The sequence below is a fragment of the Trachurus japonicus genome, chromosome 4 (assembly GCF_045865225.1).
Source record: "Trachurus japonicus isolate A0001 chromosome 4, Traja_1.0".
Lineage (NCBI taxonomy): Eukaryota > Metazoa > Chordata > Actinopteri > Carangiformes > Carangidae > Trachurus > Trachurus japonicus.
Window position 1 is genome coordinate 35,846,578 of NC_140910.1, and position 15,070 is coordinate 35,861,647.

The window sequence follows — 15,070 nt, forward strand, 5'->3', positions numbered from 1 at the left end:
CAATAATCTATGGAACTGAACCACTGATATAACGGATTAGACAAACAGACCTGGTACAGAAACCTTGAAGCCTCTGATGTTAATGACTTCCGTTCCTTTCTGCACCTCCTCCTTTTCCTCTTCATGTGTTCAATACTTATTCACTTTATTACACACATCTTCTTTTATGGACAAACTGTATATGTGTTGATTTCTGTGTGTGTGTGTGGATGAGTGTGTTTGTTCCAACAGCCTCGTTAGAGAGAGAAACAGCTGATAATGTGTCTCTCAGGCAGTCGGGACTTTGCTGCCGTATCTCAGACTGTGACGGCACATAACACTAGAAAAAAACTAAAACAGACTTTTTTTTTTACACTGCAAAAACTCAAAATCTTTCCAAGAATATTTGTCTTATTTCTTGTCAAAATGTCTCAATTTTAGTCAAAACTAATCTCTTTCCACTTAAAATAAGACTCATCACCTAAAAATGAACTTGTTTTTAGATCATAAAAACTTGAAATAAGTAGAAAAATCTGCCAGTGAAAGCAAGTTTTTTGTGTTTGTAATAAGAAAAACTTGCTCCAATATCAGATTTTTCTACTTATTTCAAGTGAAAATCTGCTTGAAAGAAGTAAAAAGTGTCTAAAAACAAGCTGCTTTTTAATGTGATGAGTCTTATTTTAAGTAGAATGAGATTGTTTTGACTAGAAATAAGACAAATATTTTTGGTAAGACTTTGAGTTTTTGCAGTGTACTTATAAGAAGAAAAATATGAAAAAAAGACGGTTGGACATTTGTTCTGATTAAATAAGGTTCACAGGTAGAAAAACAATAAGTGTAAAGTCTCACATTCAGGGTTAGGGTTAGTTTAGGTTGTTCTCTGAATGAAATGAGTAGAAAATAAATAATAATAATAAACTTTACAGTGAGAGTCAAAGTCTTTTGTCACAAAGAAAAATAAAATGTGATAAATAATCAGAGTTTTGTGACGTTCGTTCTCTCTCCTAGTTACTGATCCTTCCTGATGAGCTCCAGCACGAAGAGGAGGAGGAGGAGGAGGAGGAAGAGGAGCTGATCCTGGACGGAGGCCTTCCTCGCTACGCCACCTCCTCCTCCATGACCTCTGACCTCCTTCCTGAGGAGGAGGGCAGGGAGATGGCTGTGGACGAGGAGGAGGAGCAGCAGGAGCAGGAAGAGGAAGAGGAGGAAGAGGGGAAGAAGAGCTCTCTCCCTAGAAAACCTCCTCCGTCGTGGGAGGAGTGGAAGCTCGCCTCCTCTGACCAGGGAGGAGCAGCAGAGGTGAGAGGAGGAGGAGGAGGAGGAGGTGCACTGCAAAAACTCTAAATCTTTCCAAGAATATTTGTCTTATTTCTAGTCAAAACTAATCTCATTAGTGTGAATGCTGAAAGCACAATAGTGTGAATGCTGAAAGCATTCACACTATTGTTCTTCTGTTCGGCCATTTTCTTCCGCCTTTTTACGGTCTTCTTCTAGTCCTTCATACTTTGTGCTATTTCAACAATTCATATATCAAATCATGCAGCTTTTTCTGGACTTTATCGGATGTATTCAAATTTTTCATACTTTTTATACTTTTTCAAATATTTAACTTTTTCTGATTTTTTTTTTCCCCCATAGAGAATGCATTGGAACAGTCTTCAAACTCTTCAAATCTTCTTACTTCTTTCAGCCACTAAAGCTTCACCATACTTTCTGCTAGAGACTTCATTCAAATTCTAAGCTGTAGACAAACTTTTTAAGTGTTCCTCTATGACTCAGCTTATTGATATCTTCAACAGTTTCTGATATGTGGCAGTTTTAAAATCATTACGTTTTTTCCAGCTTTATAATGGGTGTGTGTTGCGTCTAACGAGCAGAGCTAGAGTGGTGACATCGTCAGCCAGAGTGGAGAGAGGCAAAAAAACATTCAAGAGTTTTTCTGGCTAAACTGTCAGCACGGCCACAAATTAAACTCTAGACACATTATTTTTTCCAGTTTTGTAGCCACACTTGTCTTCTGGCTAAAATTCTGGTCAAAAATGCAAAGAGACTTAGATAATAATTTAAAATATTTTTTAAATGCAGCCAGGGAGCTCTCTGCTCTCATTCAGCCCAATGCATTTTTTTCACAGCAGCAGGAGAAGGAGCTCAACTTTGTAACTTGCTGTTAAGTGCTTTTTAATTCGTTTTAATTCACCAGAAAATAGTCACAGGTCACAAAAAAGTCCTCTCCTTACTTGGTGTGGCTAATTTCTGCACTTTCCTTACTTTTTTTTTTAAGCAGAAGCCAGTGATCCTTAAAGGTTTTCTTTGCCCCTCACATACTGTCTGTGTCTGTTGCCTAGTGGTTAGCTCACTGGGCTGAACACCTGAAGGTTGCTGGTTCAAATCTTGCCTCAACAACAATTATAGTGAATTATTTTCCCAGTCGTCCTCTGTTGACCTCTGATAACTTGCTTCATGTTGAAACTGCTGCTCTCAGCCTGAAATTCACAGACATTTTAATTGTAAGTCATTCAAGCTTGACTCTCAAGCTTTCTTGGTGTTGACACAGTGTGTTTCCAACAGGTGCAGCTTTGGGCTCGTTAACTTCAGAGTGAAACAGAGTGCAGCTCATCAACAGACAACAGTCTCTGTAACTGTGTGTACACTGTGGCCTAGAGGCAGAGTGAAAGTCTACTGACCATGAGGTTGTGGGTTTGATTCCTACCTCGGTCAAACATTTGTATGGTGATCACTGCTTGCACTATTTGCTAATTTTGCAACAGCGTTCAGCTGCTTTCAGCATTCACACGCATTTCCATCAGGAAATGCTACTTTATCTCATTCTACTTAAAATAAGACTCATCACATTAAAAGCAGCTTGTTTTTAGACACTTTTTACTTCTTTCAAGCAGATTTTCACTTGAAATAAATAATCTTATAGTGGATCACGTTTTTCTTTCTTATTACAAGCATAGAAAACTTTCTTTCACTGGCAGATTTTTCTACTTATTTCAAGTGAAAATTATCTAAAAACAAGTTCATTTTTAGGCGATGAGTCTTATTTAAAGTGGAAAGAGTTTAGTTTTGACTAGAAATTAGGCATTCTGACAGAAGATAAGACAAATATTCTTGGAAAGATTTTGAGTTTTTTGCAGTGTGGTATCAGGTCCTAAAGTGAAGATAAATATATGATAAAGACAGAAAATATCACTCAGCGTCATCTAGAATCTGATTCTATATTCAACGCTGTGATTCACCTTCAGTGAAATACGGATTTATGAAAGACAGGTTTGATTTTTGATCAGAAAAAGACAAATAAGTTACACACTGGGGCTTTAAAACACGGATTTGTTGATTTATTTCATCAGAGCTGGAGGAAGGAGGAGCAGGAGGAGCTCAGAGAGGAGGAGGAGGACCAGCAGAGACCAGACCAGCAGAGACCGGACCAGCAGAGACCAGACCAGCAGAGACCAGACCAGCAGAGACCAGACCAGCAGAGACCGGACCAGCAGAGACCAGACCAGCAGAGACCAGACCAGCAGAGAGCAGACCAGCAGAGACCGGACCAGCAGAGACCGGACCAGCAGAGAGCAGACCAGCAGAGAGCAGACCAGCAGAGACCGGACCAGCACAGACCAGACCAGCAGAGACCAGACCAGCAGAGACCAGACCAGCAGAGACCAGACCAGCAGAGAGCAGACCAGCAGAGACCAGACCAGCAGAGACCAGACCAGCAGAGAGCAGACCAGCACAGACCAGACCTGTATTTGGGTCCGGACCATGAGAGCATCATGTCTGTAGAAAACCTGATCCAGGGTCAGTTCACATTTTCTTTCTTTAAAAAAAAAACCTTTTTCTCTTTTTTTTTCTTTTCCCCCCGACCCGATGTTAGCCTAAGAAATGATATGATGATGATATAATGATGATATATATATTTTTTTTATGGCATGCCATTTAGGAAATTAATCATCTTTGAATATATTCTATATATTCAAAGTTTCATTCAATATATTTTAGGTTCATTCCATATATTCAAGGTTCATTCAGTATATTCAAGGTACATTCCATATATTCAAGATTCACTCAACATATTCAAAGTTTCATTCAATATATTCAAGGTTCATTCAATATAATCAATGTTCCATTCAATATATTCAAGGTTCATTCAATATATTCAGAGATTCATTCCGTATATTCAGAGATTCATTCAATATATTCAAGGTTCATTCAATATAATCAAAGTTTCATTCAATATAATCAAAGTTTCATTCAATATATTCAAAGTTTCATTCAATATATTCAGGGTTCATTCAATATATTCAAAGTTTCATTCAATATATTCAGAGTTTCATTCAATATAATCAAAGTTTCATTCAATATATTCAAGGTTCATTCAATATATTCAAGGTTCACTCAACATATTCAAAGTTTCATTCAATATATTCAAGATTCACTCAACATATTCAAAGTTTCATTCAATATATTCAAGGTTCATTCAATATTCAATATAATCAAAGTTTCATTCAATATATTCAGAGATTCATTCAATATATTCAAGGTTCATCCTGCTCCTTTTCATTTATGGTGACTATGCGTACATTATGTAAATATGTGCAGCCATGTGAAGTATGTATACCATGAATGGAATAAATCAAAAAATGAAATGAAATATTCAAAGTTCATTCAATATATTCAAGGTTAATTCCATATATTCAGAGATACATTCAATAAATACAAGTTTTATTCAATATATTAAAAGGTTCATTCCATATATTCAACGATTAAATTCCTGAACGGCATGCCATAATATATACTGTATATATATATATATATATATATATATATATATATATATATATACATATATATATATATATATATATATATATATATATATATTAAAATTAAGAAGAAGAAAAAAAAAGTTAATAGTTCATTTATCCATGTAACTGCATGAAGATTACACATGAAGTAGAACAGAATATTGGATCTCCTTCTTCCTGAGGTTTTACTGTTTTACATATTTATCACTTAAATGTTTCAGATCATCAAACAGATTTTAATATCAGACAAAAATAAACCAAGGAAGTGTAAAATACAGTTTTTAAAGGGACAACGAGGAGTTTAGGAAAAGCGAAGTGTTTTCACACTACATTTATGAAGTGAAATTGAAATTCTTTGACCGGTGCAAGACAGACTCATGTTTTCATTCATCAAGAATTAAAGTCAGAGGTTGGAAGACGATCACATACCGTCGTAGTTCCCACCATAAACGGAGATTCATACGGCGGCGTTATTCTCATGACTCGCCACGAAACCGAAAGTAAAGAAACGCTGGTCGGCTCGCCCAGCATTTCCACCACCACTAATAATAACAAAATAACCATAGAGACAAAACCATAGATTTATCTAAAATGGACCATTAACAAGTGGTAACGGAGATTCATCCACATTCATATCAGACTGTTTTATAACCAAATAGAAACTCCTGGTTGTCCCTTTAAATGATGATTTCATTTATCAGGGGGAAAGTTACCAAACCCCCCCCCTCCTGTTTTAAAGATGAGCTAACTGTGAATATGACCGTCGTCTTTGAATGAACTTTATTTATTTATGTGCGTGCGTGCGTGCGTGTGTGTGTGTGTGTGTGTGTGTGTGTGTGTGTGTGTGTCTGTGTGTGTGTGTGTGTGTGTGTGTGTGTGTGTGTGTGTCTGTGTGTGTGTGTGTGCGTGTGTGTGTGTGTGTGTGTGTGTGTGTGTGTGTAGCTCTCCCAGAGTCCAGAGACAGTGAAGCCGACTCTGAGCTCACTCTGACCGACACCGACACCGAGTGAGTATCCATCTTCCTCTTCCTCCTCTTCGTCTTCTCCATCCCTCTCTCTCCCCCTCCTCCTCTTCTTCATCCCTCCCCATCTCTCCTCCTCCTCTTCTTCATCCTTCTCTCCTCTTCGTCTTCATCCCTCTCTCCTCCTCCTCTTCCTCGTCATCCCTCTCTCTCCTCCTCTTAGTCTTCATCCCACTTCCTCCTCCTCCTCCTCTTCTTCTCCATCCCTCTCTCTCCCCCTCCTCCTCTTCTTCATCCTTCTCTCCTCCTCCTCTTCTTCTCCATCCTTCTCTCCATCCCTCTCTCTCCTCCTCCTCCTCCTCTTCGTCTTCATCCCACTTCCTCCTCCTCCTCTTCGTCTTCTCCATCCCTCTCTCTCCTCCTCCTCTTCTTCTCCATCCCTCTCTCTCCTCCTCCTCTTCGTCTTCATCCCACTTCCTCCTCCTCTTCTTCATCTTCATCCCTCCCCATCTCTTCCTCCTCTTCTTTTCCATCCCTTTCTCTCATCTTCTTCGCTGTGCCTCTCTCTCCTCCTCCTCTTCCTCATCATCCCTCTCTTAGTCTTCATCCCACTTCCTCCCCCTCTTCTTCTTCTTCTCCATCCCTCTCTCTCTCTCCTCCTCCTCCTCCTCCTCCTCCTCCATCTCTCCCTCCCTCCCTCCTGTCTTGTCCTGTGTGGCCCCCTGCTGGTCCCAGTGGGGGCAGCAGCAGCTCAGTAGTAACAGTAACAGTGGTTGTTGTGGGTTGAGTTGTGGTGATGAACTTTAAACCTGGTTTTATTAATGCAAACAGAGTTTAAAGGGATAGTTCACCCAAAATTGAAATTTCAGACTCTGAAGTTTCAGAGTCCTCCGTGTCTTCTCTGAGTTACAGGGGGTCTCGGCGTAGCAGTGCATGTCCATATGACGGTTGCAAATGGATACCAACTGTCTTCATAACAAAAAGACACACCAAAAAACATCCAGATACCTCCATGCTGCTCGTCTGTAATGTCCCTCTGGTATTGAAGCCCCGACATGAGAAATAGTTCCGAAAAAAATTAAATAAGTCTATATTTCAAGCTTGTTTGTAGCGGAAGCTTCTCGAAGCTCCTCTTCCTGGTTCGTCAAGTTTGGACGAACCAGGAAGAGGACAGACCCTGGTTTGTCCAAATTGGGGGTGAGTAGATAATGAGTGAAATTTAAATTTTGGGTGAACTATCTCTTTAATCCATACTAAATGTGTGTGTGTACCAAAACTGAAATTCAGATTAAATCCTGATTTAATCTGAATTTCAGTGTTAAACCTCGTTGTTGTGATCCAGACTTTGGACCAGTTACACACATGAGAAGGGATCTAATAACACACTGTCATGACACGTCTTGTTTTGTGTTGTGTTGTTGTGTTTTTCTTGTGTGTGTGTGTGTGTTCCCGTGGAGGTCGGTCAGGATGATTGACATCAAGGCGAGGAAGAGGCGGAGCCAAGCCGGAGCCTCTCTGCCAATCAGAGGACGCCACAGGTAGTCAGGCTTCTTACTGGTCCTTAAAAAGTCTTAAAAGGCATTGAATTCATTAATCTAAAAACAAAAACAAGGCCTTAATTGGCATTAAAATGTCTTAAATCAATTTTTCAAAAGTCTTAAAAATGTTAACACATGATAAGTGGTATTTTATGGTTGTAATTAGTCTCAAATCTCTAAATAATTGGTAACATTCTGACATAGAGAAGTTAGTGGCGGCCGTCAACGCTAAATCTCTCACCGCCACCAGCCCCCAAATCAGTGTTTTGTTTTTTTTCTGGACTTTTTATGCATTTATTTTGAAAGGACAGCTGGAAAGAGACATTTATTTTGAAAGGGCAGCTGGAAAGAGACATTTATTTTGAAAGGACAGCTGGAAAGAGACATTTATTTTGAAAGGACAGCTGGAAAGAGACACAATCCAATGTTCATGTAGCAGTCACTTCACCTTGGAAGTGGGTCAAGTTGTCCCTAACCCTATGATGTAATTGATGTGGTGTTGTGAAGTCGGTCTTAAATTTAATTTCAAGTGGCTTTAAAAAAGTCTTAAATTGTGTGTGTGTGTGTGTGTCTGTGTGTGTCTGTGTGTGTCTGTGTGTGTGTGTGTGTGTGTGTGTGTGTGTGTGTGTGTCTGTGTGTGTCTGTGTGTGTCTGTGTGTGTCTGTGTGTGTGTGTGTGTGTGTGTGTCTGTGTCTGTGTCTGTGTCTGTGTGTGTGTGTGTGTGTGTGTGTGTGTGTGTGTGTGTGTGTGTGTGGACAGTAACCTCCCTGAGAGAGAGGAGGGGGAGGGAGAGGAGACTCCGGCCTTCAGCCACTGGGGACCCCCCCGCAGGTAAAACACACACACACACACACACACACACACACACACACCTGGTGTTAAAGGTCCAGTCTGTAATAATTAACAAGGTTTATTGGTAAAATCTGAATCAACTGCCCATGAATATATTTGTATAAGCACAGCAAAAACTCTACATCTTTCCAAGAATATTTGTCTTATTTCTTGTCAAAATGTCTCATTTCTAGTCAAAACTAAACTCTTTCCACTTAAAATAAGACTCATCACCTAAAAATGAACTTGTTTTTAGATCATTTTCACTTGTTTCAAACTAATTTTCACCTGAAATAAGTAGAAAAATCTGCCAGTTAAAGCAAGTTTTTTGTGTTTGTAATAAGAAAGAAAAACTTGCTCCACTATCAGATTTTTCTACTTATTTCAAGTGAAAATCAGCTTGAAAGAAGTAAAAAGTGTCTAAAAACAAGCTGCTTTTTAATGTGATGAGTCTGATTTTAAGTAGAATGAGATTAGTTTTGACTAGAAATGAGACAAATATTCTTGGTAAGAGTGTATAATCGCTATAAAAAAAATATAATAGACAACAAAATAAAACAAGAATTTTGGAAGGGGCCTTATCCATTGGTCAGGTTTATGTTCTGGAAATATATGCAAATTAGCGCATATTTAATTAGATATTGCTTCATTTACATAACATAACATTTGACAAAACTTGCAATAGAAAAAATATTTGTCTTAATGTGAGTGATAAACTTGGGAAGTTTCATGGTGAAATCTGTTAGTTAGAATTTTAAAATAACTTAAAAAACCCACAGGCAGAGGTGGAGGTTTTTGTCCACTTGAAGGGTCACGGATGTTGTTAAAATGCATTACGAGTCCAAAAAATGGACTTTCATTCTGAAATTTGGGACATCCAGAGTTTACCCAGAGATACACCTCCTCGCCAAAAATCAGCCCCCAGTGACCTTTCATTTGACCTGGGGGGGGGGGGTTGGGAAAGTGTGAGGGTAACAGGAGGGTATGGAAGTCAGGTTCTCAACGTCCGTGGGTGGGGGTGGGTGGGGGCAGTGAGGGAGAGAGGCCTCACGGGGCAGTGACCAGGGTTCTTACGGGTCCTTAAAAAGTCTTAAAAGGCATTGAATTCATTAATCTAAAATCAAGGCCTTAACTGGCATTAAAATGTCTTAAATACATTTTTCAAAGTCTTAAAAATGTTAACACTTGATAAGTGGTATTTTATGGTTGTAATTAGTCTCAAATCTCTAAATAATTGGTAACATTCTGACATAGAGAAGTTTTAGTGGCGGCCGTCAACGCTAAATCTCTCACCGCCTCCAGCTCCGAGTCAGTGTTTTTTTTTCAGACTTTTTATGCATTTATTTTGAAAGGACAGCTGTGGAAAACTCGTGCAAGTTTGTAGTTTTCACCAAAGTCCGTACTTTGAATGGAAACACACAGAACTCACATTTCTTTTAATGCGCATCATTTCCCAGTTATTTGAATCACTTTGGATGGAAACAAACAGTACCGACGCGCAAACGTGTCCTTTTTAGTTTATCATCTCCTCTCCACAACTTTAAAAACGTCTTAAAAAGTCTTAAATTTAACTTGGCTTAAGCTGTAGGAACCCTGGTGACGGTGTGTGTGTCTGTGTGTGTGTCTGTGTGTTCAGGGTGGAGGTGTGGGTGGACCAGGACCAGTCCCTGGGCCTCAGCATCGTGGGCGGTCACCACGTCATCAAGCGTCTGAAGAACGGCGAGGAGCTGAAGGGGATCTTCATCAAGCAGGTGTTGGCTCACAGCCCGGCCGCCGGCACGCGCTGTCTGAAGACCGGAGACAAGATCCTGGAGGTGAGGCCCGTCCGTCACCTAGCAACCACTCACCTAGCAACCACTCAACACATCCGTCACCTAGCAACCACTCAACACATCTGTCACCTAGCAACCACTCAACACATCTTACCAAGAATATTTGTCTCATTTCTAGTCCAAACTAATCTCTTTCCACTTAAAATAAGACTCATCACCTAAAAATTAACTTGTTTTTAGATCATTTTCACTTGTTTCAAACTAATTTTCACTTGAAATAAGTAGAAAAATCTGCCAGTGAAAGTAAGTTTTTTGTGTTTGTAATAAGAAAGAAAAACTTGCTCCACTATCAGATTTTTCTACTTTTTTAAAAAGAAAATCTGCCTGAAAGAAGTAAAAAGTGTCTAAAAACAAGCTGCTTTTTAATGTGATGAGTCTTATTTTAGGTATAATGAGATTAGTTTTGACTAGAAATGAGACAACTATTCTAGGTAAGATTTAGAGTTTTTGCAGTGTACATGCACTACAAAAACTCAAATATCTTACCAAGAATATTTGTCTTATTTCTACTCAAAATGTCATTTATAAGACTCATCACATAAAAAGCAGCTTGTTTTTAGACACTTTTTACTTCTTTCAAGCAGATTTTCACTTGAAACTAGATAAAGTAGCATTTCCTGATGGAAATGCGTGTGAATGCTGAAAGCAGCTGAACGCTGTTGCAGAATTAGCAAATAGTGCAAGCAGTGATCACCATACAAATGTTTGACCGAGGTAGGAATCAAACCCACAACCTCATGGTTAGTAGACTTTCACTCTGCCTCTAGGCCACAGTGCACACACAGTTACAGAGACTGTTGTCTGTTGATGAGCTGCACTCTGTTTCACTCTGAAGTTAACGAGCCCAAAGCTGCACCTGTTGGAAACACACTGTGTCAACACCAAGAAAGCTTGAGAGTCAAGCTTGAATGACTTAGAATTAAAATGTCTGTGAATTTCAGGCTGAGAGCAGCAGTTTCATCATGAAGCAAGTTATCAGAAGTCAACAGAGGACGACTGGGAAAATAATTCACTATAATTGTTGTTGAGGCAAGATTTGAACCAGCAACCTTCAGGTGTTCAGCCCAGTGAGCTAACCACTAGGCAACAGACACAGACAGTATGTGAGGGGCAAAGAAAACCTTTAATAAGAGGATCACTGGCTTCTGCTTAAAAAAAAAGTAAGGAAAGTGCAGAAATTAGCCACACCAAGTAAGAAGAGGACTTTTTTGTGACCTGTGACTATTTTCTGGTGAATTAAAACGAATTAAAAAGCACTTAACAGCAAGTTACAAAGTTGAGCTCCTTCTCCTGGGCTGAATGAGAGCAGAGAGCTCCCTGGCTGCATTTAAAAAATATTTTAAATTATTATCTAAGTCTCTTTGCATTTTTGACCAGAATTTTAGCCAGAAGACAAGTGTGGCTACAAAACTGGAGAAAATAATGTGTCCAGAGTTTAATTTGTGGCCGTGCTGACAGTTTAGCCAGAAAAACTCTTGAATGTTTTTTTGCCTCTCCACTCTGGCTGACGATGTCACCACTCTAGCTCTGCTCGTTAGACGCAACACACACCCATTATAAAGCTGGAAAAAACTTAATGATTTTAAAACTGCCAAATATCAGAAACTGTTGAAGATATCAATAAGCTGAGTCATAGAGGAACACTTAAAAAGTTTGTCTACAGCTTAGAATTTGAATGAAGTCTCTAGCAGAAAGTATGGTGAAGCTTTAGTGGCTGAAAGAAGTAAGAAGATTTGAAGAGTTTGAAGACTGTTCCAATGCATTCTCTATGGGGAAAAAAAAATCAGAAAAAGTTAAATATTTGAAAAAGTATAAAAAGTATGAAAAATTTGAATACATCCGATAAAGTCCAGAAAAAGCTGCATGATTTGATATATGAATTGTTGAAATAGCACAAAGTATTAAGGACTAGAAGAAGACCGTAAAAAGGCGGAAGAAAATGGCCGAACAGAAGAACAATAGTGTGAATGCTAACATTTGGCTTTCAGCATTCACACTAATAAGTAGAAAAATCTGATAGTGGAGCAAGTTTTTCTTTCTTATTACAAGCACAAAAAACTTGCTTTCACTGGCAGATTTTTCTACTTATTTCAAGTGAAAATTAGTTTGAAACAAGTGAAAATGATCTAAAAACAAGTTCATTATTAGGTGATGAGTCTTATTTTAAGTGAAAAGAGATTAGTTTTGACTAGAAATGAGACATTTTGACAAGAAATAAGACAAATATTCTTGGAAAGATGTAGAGTTTTTGCAGTGTGGAGGTGTTGTTCAGTTTCATGACCGCTCTCTGTGTGTGTGTGTGTGTGTGTGTGTGTGTGTGTGTGTGTGTCTGTGTGTGTGTGTGTGGTGTGTAGGTGTCGGGTGTGGATCTCCGAGCTGCCAGTCATGAGGAAGCGGTCAGCGCCATCAAGTCCGCTCCGAGCCCGGTGGTCTTCATCGTCCAGAGTCTCTCTGCCACGCCACGGGTACAAACACACACACACCTAGAGATGTCACAATTACTCGTTTTCACAATTATTCGCGGTATTAAACGCCACAATTATTTAATCGTAAAGATTTCTAAATACCGCCACTTTCCGAAAAAGATGATGTCGGAAACTTATCGGCAGATGTGGCACCAAAGTAAAGTAAAGGAAGCTGCACAGATTCTGGTCCATTTATCTAACGTAACACTGAATTAGTAGGAATTTAAATGTTAACGTGTCATTTGTATTGTAAAAAAATGATTAAAATAAACTTAAACATTTGGTATAGATGACAATTAATGAGTTAAATATTTCAAACACTTCCCCCGCGGGATTAATAACTGGTCCTATATTAAGAGATTAGTAATGTAATTATATTTTGACTGTATTTGATTTTACACATTCATAGTGTTGTGAAATTTATTGATGCATAATAATCGTGATAATCGTAAACACCGTGATTATTTCTCTGACAATAATCGTAGCAAGAAAATCTATAATGGTGACATCCCTGCACTCACAGATATCTGTAACTGAACTACCACTAGTACTAACTCCAGTTACAGATATCTACAACTTAATTTCACCTAGTCAAAAATTAATTTCAGATATCTGAACAGGGACATGTAGATATCTTTAATTGAGGTGAATTAAAGATATCTAGAACTGGAATTATGACTAGTCAGAATCAAGTTGTAGATATCTCAAACTGGAATTAGTACTAGTGGTAATTCAGTTACAGATATCTGTAATTCACATAGTGGATATCTGCAACTGAACTGTAGATATCTGTAATGACAAACCCCATACACATGAATGGTTACAGTGACGTCACACTGCAAAAAATCAAATATCTTTCCAAGAATATTTGTCTTATTTCTAGTCAAAATGTCTTATTTCTAGTCCAAACTAATCTCATTCTACTTAAAATAAGACTCATCACATTAAAAAGCAGCTTGTTTTTAGACACTTTTTACTTCTTTCAAGCAGATTTTCACTTGAAATAAGTAGAAAAATCTGATAGTGGAGCAAGTTTTTCTTTCTTATTACAAACACAAAAAAACTTGCTTTGACTGGCAGATTTTTCTACTTATTTCAAGTGAAAATTAGTTTGAAACAAGTGAAAATGATCTAAAAACAAGTTCATTTTTAGGTGATGAGTCTTATTTTAAGTGGAAAGAGATTAGTTTTGACTAGAAATGAGACATTTTGACAAGAAATAAGACAAATATTCTTGGAAAGATGTAGAGTTTTTACAGTGTATCTGTCCTAGGAAGAATGTAGTTGTGGATCTGAAATGTTCTTTTTGACAAGAGGCAAAACTGAATGACAGAGATCTGCAACACATCCAGTCTGACTGTTAAATGTTAACATGTCTTGGCTAAAGCTCTGCTCTGTGTTCACATCTGCTACCTGACGGTGTCTCCTCCTCCTCACCAGCAGGTGGAGTCATTTCAGCAGGTTGATACTGACTCCTGTCCTCTTCACTTTCAGGGTTCTTACTGATCCTCAAAAAGTCTTAAAAGGCATTGAATTCATTCATCTAAAAACAAGGCCTTAATTGGCATTAAAATGTCTTCAATCAATTTTTCAAAAGTCTTAAAAATGTTAACACATGGTAAGTGGTATTTTATGATTGTAATTAATCTCAAATCTAAAAATAATTGGTAACATTCAGACATAGAGAAGTTAGTGGCGGCCGTCAATGCTAAATTTCTCACCGCCTCCAGCTCCAGAGTCAGTGTTTTTTTTTTCTGGACTTTTTATGCATTTATTTTGAAAGGACAGCTGGAAAGAGACATTTATTTTGAAAGGACAGCTGGAAAGAGACATTTATTTTGAAAGGACAGCTGGAAAGAGACTCAATCCAATGTTCATGTAGCAGTCACTTTACCTTGGAAGTGGGTCAAATTGTCCCTAACCCTATGATGTAATTGATGTGGTGTTGTGAAGTCGGTCTTAAATTTAATTTCAAGTGGCTTTAAAAAAGTCTTAAAAAGTTTTAAATTTAACTTGGCTTCAGCTGTAGGAACCCTGACTTTTCTGTCACTGAGTGAATAACTGGATTTAAATAACTCAGAGTTCTCAGCTACATTTCTGACTGGACCAACCGGTCCCAGCTGGACATATAAACACATGACTCTGGTTGGACCAGTGGACCACAGTCTCTACTGTTGTGAAGCGTGAACACTGAACACACACGTTGTCCAGTTTCAGTCAGATTAATCGTTTAGAAGAAAACCAGTTTTTTATTGAGCCTTTATTTAACCAGGTAAAAGACCCGTTCTCATTTTTAAGGCTGACCTGGCCAAGAGGGCAGCAGCACACGTTGTCAACATTACCATGAAATACAAAATACATTACAATATTACATTATAATAAATAAATAGGGCCATAATACAGTGGAGGTTAAAACAAAAGTGCAAGGAGCAAGGTTGTCATGGTGACAAGGTTGGTCAGTAAAGGCACCGCTCAATTGATTTTTGTTGTCGGACCTTTAAGAAGTGACGAAAAACATTAAAAGATACAAGTTCAGACAGTTTCAGTTCAGCCTGGAGGTTGTTCCATGTTGATGGAGCGGCGAAACTAAACGCTTTTTTCCCTAATTCAGTCTGCACTCGAGGAAAGTTCAAACTATAGATATCACTGGACCTTA

The 15,070-nt window shown here is 38.4% G+C and overlaps 1 protein-coding gene across 3 annotated transcripts in view; it reads left to right on the forward strand.

The window, feature by feature from the left end:
- The window catches only part of patj (PATJ crumbs cell polarity complex component), a 193,416-nt gene that overhangs the window by 82,811 nt on the left and 95,535 nt on the right, over window positions 1-15,070 (forward strand). For all 3 annotated transcript variants that reach the window (XM_085775262.1, XM_085775264.1, XM_085775265.1), the window contains exons 20-26: window positions 988-1,278; window positions 3,333-3,780; window positions 5,730-5,793; window positions 7,206-7,286; window positions 8,046-8,117; window positions 9,754-9,931; window positions 12,304-12,414. In XM_085775262.1, coding sequence (XP_085631388.1) covers window positions 988-1,278; window positions 3,333-3,780; window positions 5,730-5,793; window positions 7,206-7,286; window positions 8,046-8,117; window positions 9,754-9,931; window positions 12,304-12,414 — 1,245 coding nt within the window. The remainder of the gene's footprint in view (window positions 1-987; window positions 1,279-3,332; window positions 3,781-5,729; window positions 5,794-7,205; window positions 7,287-8,045; window positions 8,118-9,753; window positions 9,932-12,303; window positions 12,415-15,070) is intronic.